Source organism: Podarcis erhardii (assembly GCF_964252035.2).
Source record: "Podarcis erhardii genome assembly, chromosome: 7".
NCBI lineage: Eukaryota > Metazoa > Chordata > Lepidosauria > Squamata > Lacertidae > Podarcis > Podarcis erhardii.
In genome coordinates this window covers 52,805,269-52,814,566 of record NC_138511.1, presented here as the reverse complement: position 1 = coordinate 52,814,566, position 9,298 = coordinate 52,805,269, and the positions used below count along the sequence as shown (strand labels likewise).

General features: G+C 44.5%; 1 protein-coding gene across 1 annotated transcript; it reads left to right on the top strand.

Annotated features, from left to right (window-relative positions):
• Nucleotides 1-6,393: 6,393 nt before the first annotated feature.
• On the top strand, nt 6,394-8,655 carry LOC309347131 (leukotriene B4 receptor 1-like). The gene has a single exon (XM_081871478.1). The coding sequence runs from the start codon at nt 6,487-6,489 to the stop codon at nt 7,495-7,497; it is 1,011 nt and encodes a 336-aa protein (XP_081727604.1). The 5' UTR covers nt 6,394-6,486; the 3' UTR covers nt 7,498-8,655.
• The last annotated feature ends 643 nt before the right edge of the window (nt 8,656-9,298 follow it).

Genomic DNA, 9,298 nt, shown 5'->3' with positions numbered 1-9,298 from the left:
TGCCTGCTCCAAACATTGGGCCCCCTGTATAAGGTGCTCTCTGTGTAATCCTACTCTCTGAGTTGATTTATTTGCTTAATTGCATTTTATTCTGCCTTTCCTCCAAGGAGCTTGAGGTGGCATACATGGTTCTCTTCCTCCCCATTTTATCCTCACAACAACCCTCTGAGGTAGGTCAGGCTAAGAGACTCCGACTGGCCCAAGGTCACCCAGAGAGTTTCATGGCTGAGCAGGGATTTGAACCCTGGTCTCCCTCGATCTTAATCCAATACTCTCACCACTACTCCATTCTGCCACCACTGCCCATTCATTTGGCCTCTCCCTCTGGGCCCAATCCATATCACTGCCCAGAAGGAGAGAACAACACTAGTGGAGCTTCTTTTTGCGGGCGCATTGGAGATCGTGTCCCAGGACATTTCTGGTCCCGCTTAAAACATGGCAGTTTGCCAGCTGGTGCAATCAAGCCTCACTCAAAGATAATGGAATTAACAGAAGCCACCATCAGCTAATGTATACGGTGTGTGTGATGTTCCATATACATCTTTCCAATTGATTTCTTTTTAAGGTCTACTCCCCCTGGAGATCTACATCACAAGGGTTTGCTGGAAATGATTTCATTATTGCAGCAGGAGTCTTTGCTGCCCACCCCAAGGTCCCAAGCTCAATTAGCAGCATCTTCCCAGCAAGTAAAGAAGAAAGGGAGGAACACCAGGCCTGCACAAACTTCTGAATTACCAGACTGGATGCAGCCTGTCACTTGTCCCTAAGGCAGCCACTTATACACACACCACCAATAAAAAATAAAAAATGAGGTCAAATGTGTCACATTAAGTTTGCATATAGTGATGCATGCAAATTTTAAAGGAATTACTACAGTTTAAACAGACATCTTAACATTAGTGAAGGCTGGTCCACTGGGCCAAAGCCCTCCCCGGAAAAAAAAAAAATTCCAAAATCTCAAAGCCACACACTCTTTCCTGTTCCACACACATTAGCAGGGGCACTTCTGTCAACTTCCTGTTCTTCCACTCTCTGCACCACTCAGCCAATCCTAATCCTAATCCTAATCCAAAAGCATCATTTTGGCAAAGATGTCCCTGCCATATTCAACATATGACTCGGAGCAGGACCATCAACTCTTTTTTAAAAAAAAATTATTTCAAAGCTACCCAAAGGGGCTGATCTCCAACATAGCCTCTCACACCACACCTGTCTCTCCTACTACTCCTAATTCCCCCACTTGACACCTCTGGCTGGCAACTTTTATGCCAGTAGCAAGTGATGTAACCCAGGAGGGTGGGCCACTGGTATCTTGACAACCCACCTGCCTTGGCCCTGGGCATTACTCCTCCTCCTCCATCTTGATACTGTGTCAGAACTTTGAGGCACCTGCTGTTCTGTCTACTGGCTTGCTGCAACAGCTCTCTTCATTTTCACATCTCTGGTTCTCTAATAAAGGTGTTCTTCATTAAGCAACATTTCCAGAGGGAGGCCACTCCAACCTCCTTTTATATGCAGTAGAAAACTCATCCCTCCCAAGTTTAAGAGGACTGTAATTCCATGAGACACCATCTGCTTTGCCTGCAAAATGCCCAAGGTTCAATCCTCAGCATCTCCAGGTAGGAGACTTCATAAAATACACCCAGATAGGTAGGTGCTGGGAACTTCACAAGTCTCAACAACTTTGGAAGGGCAGGGGAAACAGCCTCAGGTACTGTTTCATTGCAAAAACAGAAATTTTGTTGAATTACATAGTTCTTCTGAATGATGTTCTGAGGTAAATATTTTTAATGTGTATATATATATCTGTAGCCTTATGCCATTTTCAACCTAGTCAGGACCAGAATGTTTTTAAATCCAAAGAGAAGGTCACTTTTGAAGAGGTGAGAATTAATGACACCATTCTTATTAGGCTGTCCACACACAATACCTTTAGAGCACATTCAAAACACAGTCATCCCCTCAAAGGGTTCTGGGCACTGTAGTTTTCCTGCAACAGAGTTACAATTCCCAGCAACCGTTAACAAACTATGTTGCCCAGAAGTCCTTGGGGGAAAGAGTGTTCTTCGAATGTATAATGTGCACACAGCTTAGTCTGTGGAAAGGTGCCACCATACAAGTGAAAAACAGAGAGGAAGGTTATATCAGAGCTTGGGACAACCAGGACCTTAAGCATATAGAAAATTTTGTTGATATAAACATAGTTGGGAGGGCTGTGACTGGGTGACCTGTGTGCCTGCTCAGTGTTCTGTCCAGGTGATAACTGTGGATGGGCAAGTTCAAGGCCCCTGGAGGGACTCAGCTATACAGCAGCAAATAAAACGTTTTAAATGTGTTGTAAAGTGCAATATACAGAGGCGAAGCTAAGTGGCAACACTGAGCTATGCAAAATTCAATGTATTTTTCAAAATGTTTTTTTAAAAAAGTATTTTCACAGCATTTTTTATATGTGTGTAGATTCGATCCAGGTCCGCTTTCACAGGGTTCTTTCACTTTAAACAGGACTTTAAGTAGCAGACTTTACAGACTGTCCTCTGAATCGTGGGAAACATGGCCACCCTAGCCTCGGGGACCTTTCCCAAACAGTGTTGTCTGTGACATATTGGGAAAATGAGATAGCCAGCAAGCCTGGGCCAGCAGTAAGCAAGCAGTGCAGCCAAGGCACTAGCTGAAAAGGTTGGGAATAGACAGGAGACTAAGGAGAACTCTCTGGAAAGGGACTGCTGCCACTGACACCCACACTCATACCAGTAGTGGGGGCTACAGTACAGTGGTACCTCAGGTTAAGTACTTAATTCGTTCCGGAGGTCTGTACTTAACCCAAAACTGTTCTTAACCTGAAGCACCACTTTAGCTAATGGGGCCTCCTCTTGCCACCGTGCTGCCGGAGCACGATTTCTGTTCTCATCCTGAAGCAAAGTTCTTAACCTGAAGCACTATTTCTGGGTTAGCGGAGTCTGTAACCTGAAACGTATGTAACCTGAAGTGTATGTAACCTGAGGTACCACTGTATTTGCAAACCAGAGGAAATTCCATCCTATCCCTCCGTTGGCAGGATCAACTGTAGTAGAGGAGGAAAGAGTTGACTTCTTCCTTCACACCCAGGCCTGACCCATCCATAAGGTAGACTGAGGCAGCTGCCTCAGGTAGCAAAATCCAAGAGGCATCTCCATGGACCCCTCCCACTGGTGTCAGAGGAGTGGCTGTGGCAGCAAAATCTCACCAGAACCTGGAAACTGCAGCTGCGTGACCCCAGTAAGCACAGAAGCACATGCGCAGGAGGGCAGCACCTTCTCCTTTCACCTCAGGGGGCAAAACAGGATGGGCCACCCTTGTCTACACCAACTGGGATCCTGATTCTTACCATTCGCTCCCACCATCACCTGATGCTATTATGAAATACCATGTGCAGTGCAAAACCATCATTTGGTTCCATAGAACTCATCCTGTGGAACTCGCTTCTGACCAAGATGAAACACGTTGGTGACCTGTGGAAGTCAGTTGGTAGTTCACCACACCCCAATCAGTGTGATATATCAGCAGAGTGTGTGGAGCCCCAGCAGAGTCTTCAGAGATTTCCTGCTCTCAGTGGAATAGCTTCTTCCAGAGTCCCCTGTTAAGGGGGAAAGGTCCTCTTCCACACAGTTCAAAGTAATAAATGTGTTTATTGTCTCCAGACACAAGGCAGTGCCAGTGCTAAACACTGCTGTCTACTATAAGCAGTTCCTCTGCTCTTTGAAGTAAAGATACTTACGTACAGATCCACCAACACGACCAGCATGCTAGCTAACTCTGCTGTGTAAAGCCCACAGCCTCTTCCCCTGACTGTCACAGATTCAGAGTCAGACCCTGACAGCATCAGGACAGGACAGGACAAGTTTAAATTTAAAAAAAATACTGGAGAAAACATGATAATGACTCCTCCTCACGCTTGTGCTGTGGGTTTTGTTGCTTATGCAACTGAAACAGCATCACCCACACACAGGAGGGATGTTTCACTAAGCTTGGGGAAACATAAACATTAGCACTGGCATGCTTAAAGCCTAAAGTAGACCGAGCACTTTTAAGTGCTAAGGGCATCCAAGGCAGGGGCGAAACTAGGCTTTCTTTCACCCGGGTCAAAGACCCACTTTGGCAAACAAACCTGTGCACACATTTGCGTACACACACACATAGTCTGGGAGCCTCAATGATGTCGCTCTGAAGGGTTCACCCGGGGCAAAAAACCCAGCTAGTCCCCCCTCCCCCTCTGTAGCTGCAGCTCTGTCCAAAGGTCTTAATCCAGCCCTAACTCTAGTCCACATAGCAACTTTTGTTCCTAGTCTTAAATCTCCCAGTCAGGCTCAGGAGCAATAACAATCCAAAATCATATACAGTGGTACCTCGGGTTACATACGCTTCAGGTTACAGACTCCACTAACCCAGAAGCACCACTTTAGCTAATGGGGCCTCCTGCTGCTGCCGTGCCGCCAGAACACGATTTCTGTTCTCATCCTGAAGCAAAGTTCTTAACCCGAGGTACTATTTCTGGGTTAGCGGAGTCTGTAACCTGAAGCGTATGTAACCCGAGGTACCACTGTACGTCCATCTGTACTTAGTTTGCATGTACAGTGATACCTCAGGTTACATATGCTTCAGGTTACAGACTCTGCTAACCCAGAAATAGTGCTTCAGGTTAAGAACTTTGCTTCATGATGAGAACAGAAATCGCACAGCAGCAGCGCGGCGGCAGCAGGAGGCCCCATTAGCTAAAGTGGTGCTTCAGGTTAAGATCAGTTTCAGGTTAAGAACGGACCTCCGGAACAAATTAAGTACTTAACCCGAGGTACCACTGTATAAAGAAAATCAGCTAGAAAGGATTTTTAGAAAAGGAACTTTTGGAGAAAGGGCATGTCTTATCAATTCTGTTTTTACAGTAGCAACCTCTGTGAATCCACATTTTCATACAAACTGCTTCTGTCACAATACTGTACTAGATAAATTTTCCTCAGTGTTCCATGGCTCAATAGTTTCACCATTTTCCTAATTTTATCATGGCCATTTATCTGACTGTAATAAATGAGTATTACAACAGAAAGAAAGAAAGAAAGAAAGAAAGAAAGAAAGAAAGAAAGAAAATGACTGCCACTTCAGTGATGCATAGTTAATTCAGTTAAGTGTAGCTGTTAGGTTCAGATTGAGCCACTAGGTGGAAGCACACATCCATTCAACAACGAATAAAATCTGCTGTTTGGCAATATTTGTTTATTGGGACCAACCAAAATGCCACAAAAGTGTGGCAAGCTTCTGAGTTCTCCAGGAGTCAGGCAAGATTTTATACAGTGGTGATTTTGTTGGGGCCCAAAATGTCATAGCATACCTAGGCATTTCGGTTCCAAAAGATATTTCACAAATGACTGAAATGAGCTAAAATAGGTTGATAATGGAGATTTCCGGTAATTTGGAAAGCTAAGCATCACTAAGCAGACCACCTAAGATGAATATTTTGCCATGGATAATATATGCGCTTTGTGCTATTTCTTTATATATCTTCCAATTGCATTTGCAAAAAAAATTGAGATTTAAAATTGAGACTGATCCGGGAAAAAAGTAATGTTTCAAGGGAAGGCACTATTTAACAGAGTGAGATGCTGAGGGTGTAATGCTGATAATCCCTTGTTGTGGGCATGTTCAATGATATAGTCTTTTTGGTCTGAAGCTGGTGTCCTTATAAATTTTGTACTGGAGAAATCCTTGACATTTGCAGATGTTCATGTGCTTTTAACCTGTATCCCTCTAGCATGAGGATTAATGGCAGGACAACAAAAGTGGATTTTACGAACCCTTGTGGTTGCTAAGGAACTTATACTTCAGGCCTCGAAGGATAAATGCCCACCCAGTCAATGGTCTGAGGACATTACAACCCTCTTAACATATTTCTTATTAAGAACAGTCTTGAGTGGATATCTCTCTGGAGATTTGTGTGCTTTATGTGTTTGCATTTAGATGAATATATTGGATTCACAATGATGAATTCATAAGATGAATTTTATTGTACTCATAACGAGAGCCGATAGTTATTTTCTTCTTCTTTCCTTCTTTTTTAAATTTGTGATAAAAACAATTAATGGGGGGGGGGGGTGTCTCCTACATCAAGTCTGGTTTTACCAGCTCTCCAAAAGAAAACTGGTGTCTACCTACACGCTTAAGAGAAGCAAGTAAATACGATCATGCTTCCACTTCTTTTTAACTATAGCCATGCTTTGCTTGGGTTTTGGTGACACACACCCAATGTAGACAGTTTCTCAATATGTAAATGGAAAAAGCTCAGCAGAAAAAAATAGGATATGAAACCATTATCTGTGTAGGCAGAAGCTCTCTTTTGTGGTCATGTTCTCTTCCAGTCTTAGACAGCCTTTGGAGGGTCAGAAGCAAAGCAGCGGGCATTTACCACAGAACATAGAAGCTGCAACCACTAGCAGAAGCTCAGCCAAAGCTCCACTCAAAATGGATCCCTCTGAAGAAAGCAACGATCTCCTGCCTTTGTCCATTGCAAGGCATTTAGTTTGCACAGTGCTGAGTTTGTCATTCATCGTCGGGGTCCCTGGGAACTCCTTTGTCATTTGGACCATCTGTGGCAGAATGACCCAAAGGCCTCCGACGGTCACGCTGATCCTACATCTGGCCATCGCTGACCTCCTGGTTCTCATCACCTTGCCAATCTGGATCTACTCCTTCGCCAACACCTGGCTCTTTGGGCTTGTTGCTTGCAAAGCCCTGACATTTGTCGTTTATTTCAGCATGTACGCAAGCATCTTCCTGATCATGGCCCTGAGCTTCGAGCGGTTCATGGCTGTCTTTTACCCCTTTGCTGTCCAACGCTGGAAGAAGAAGATGACCACCAGGATGTTGGTCTTTGCCATATGGTTCCTCGCCATTGCCTTTGGAGCTGTCATCATCCCGTTTCGGGAAACCAACAACACAGAGGCAGGTCTTCAGTGCGCAGATTACACTTATGATAGTAACGCTCAAATGACTGCCTGTCTCTTGCTGGAGACTCTTGTGGGCTTTGTCGTGCCCTTTGCCTTCATCTCCATCTGCTATGTGCTGGTTGGCAGAAGAATCAGAAACATGACTTCTCCATCAAAACAACGCTCTGCAAAGCTGATCGCTTCAATAGTTGTGGCCTTTTGTCTCTGCTGGCTGCCCCATCACATCTTTAACTTGATAAGCATTGCTTCAGCTCTGATGGAGGAGTCCTATCCAGGGACATCTGAAGCTCTGGAGAAGATTTCAGCAGTGGGGGCCAACATCACAGGCTCGCTTGTCTTCGTGAGCAGCTGCATCAACCCTCTCCTTTACGCCTTTGCTGCCAGGAACTTCCAAAGCAGCGTGAGGTTTACCAGGCTATCTAGACTGTTTGAACAGATGAGCCCTTCAGAGAGGACGGAAACTGCGAAAGAGGCACCAAACACAAACGGGAAAGAGGAGAGTTTGACAAGCACAGAGATGATCTAATGAGGGCCAGGGGAGAAAATGAGGTTAATCTCCATAGTGGTGACCACGCTGTTGTTACTTACTATGACTCCTTCGTTCTTTATCTGTTCAAGCACAGCTATGCAGACCAGCTCTTCATCCAGAAGCATGACTCTTCAGAAACAGTTATTCTAGACAAGGTAACTAGACTCAACTCCGGCAATTCATGTTGGCTGAACAAAAGCAAGCAGCCAGTGTGCCAAAGACCCAAACTGAAAAGAATAAGAAGGAACAGAGGAAGCTGCCTTGTACAGAGTCGGACCATCTAGTTCAATATTGTCAGTATTGACTGGCAGCAGCTCTCCAGGGCTCCAGGCAGGGGACATGCCCTGCTCTGCCTGGAGCCACCAGGATATAACTTGGGACTTTCTTCATGCATATGCTTTCCCCACTGAGCTATAGCCTGAAACCCTGAGGGGCAGTTTAGTGAAATCTGAGCTAGATAAACTTATGGTCTGATTTAGCATAAGGCAGCTTCCTATGCACCTGAGACAGAAAGTGGTGTTCAAGGAAGGCATTTCATGTCGAAGGGGTAAGCTGGGTGAAGGCGTGGTGTCTTATAAGCAAGCAGGAGACAGTCGGGGTGGTAGCCCCATGGAGGAACATAGATCCAGGGCAGGGAGATGTCTGGGGATAACAGTGGAGAGCTTTGAGGGCAAAATCAAGGGCACTTAGGAAGCTGCCTTATACCAAGCAAGATACTAGCTCAGTGTTGTCTCCTTGCAGGGTCTTTTGCAGCCCTATTTGAAGGAAGCAGAGCTGAACCTGGGACCTTTTGCATGCAAAGCATCCACATTATCCAATGAGCCATGGTCCTTCTTAAAGGGGGTACTAGGGATGGGTGGATATGTCCATTTTGGTTTCTCTCAGTTTCTCATTTTTCCAGACTTCAGTTCCCCACACTTCCAGATCAGGCTTGGGGGTGGGGGGAGAGTTATCATGAACATACACCAATATTTTAGTGTGAATTTCTTCTAATATGCACTTTTTTGCATATTTTCCCCAAATACACACATTTTTGCAAAGCAGTTTTCTCTAACATTACACATTTTTCTTTTTCAAAGGATTGCTTAGACTCATGCCATTTTATTTTGTTTTGTTTTAAGTTTTGTTGTATTGTTGTAATTTTAACATTTCAGTAAGCTGCCCTGGGAACCTGTTGAAGGGCAGGGAACTATGGTAAATAACACAGAAGAATTAAAGTAGTTTTGGGTCTACTGTGTGGGTTTTATGGGTTGTTTTGCCATTGTTGTTATAAATGCAAAAATGGAACAACATCATTAAATATGGGTGGGCAGACCAAACTTCAAATGATGTTTTGTTTCCCCTTCTTCGTCTTTGGGAGAGAAAAACTTAGAGCATGAGCCACCCTAAATCAAACACTCTTAAAATGGAAAGTTATGCATGTCCAGTGTGAGAGACAGTGCTGTGCATTGGTTAGAACATTGGACCAGGATCTGGGAGACCAAGGTTCAAATGCCCATAAAGTTCTCTGGGTGGCCTGGGCCAGTCATCACTCTCAGCCTAACCCTACCTCACAGGGTAGTTGTGAGGATAAAATGGAGTGGGGAAGAACCATGTACTCCACCATGGACTCCTTGGAGTAGAGGTGGGAGACTAGTGAAATAAATAAATAAATAAATAAATAAATAAATAAATAAATAAATAAATGTATGTCCTCTCAGAAGTTCTATTATGTTCTGTGGGACTTCCTCCCTGCTACATTGTGACCCACCTCCTTTGCAGAAGTTATATTGCTTGGTTCCATTTTGGAGTCGTTTTT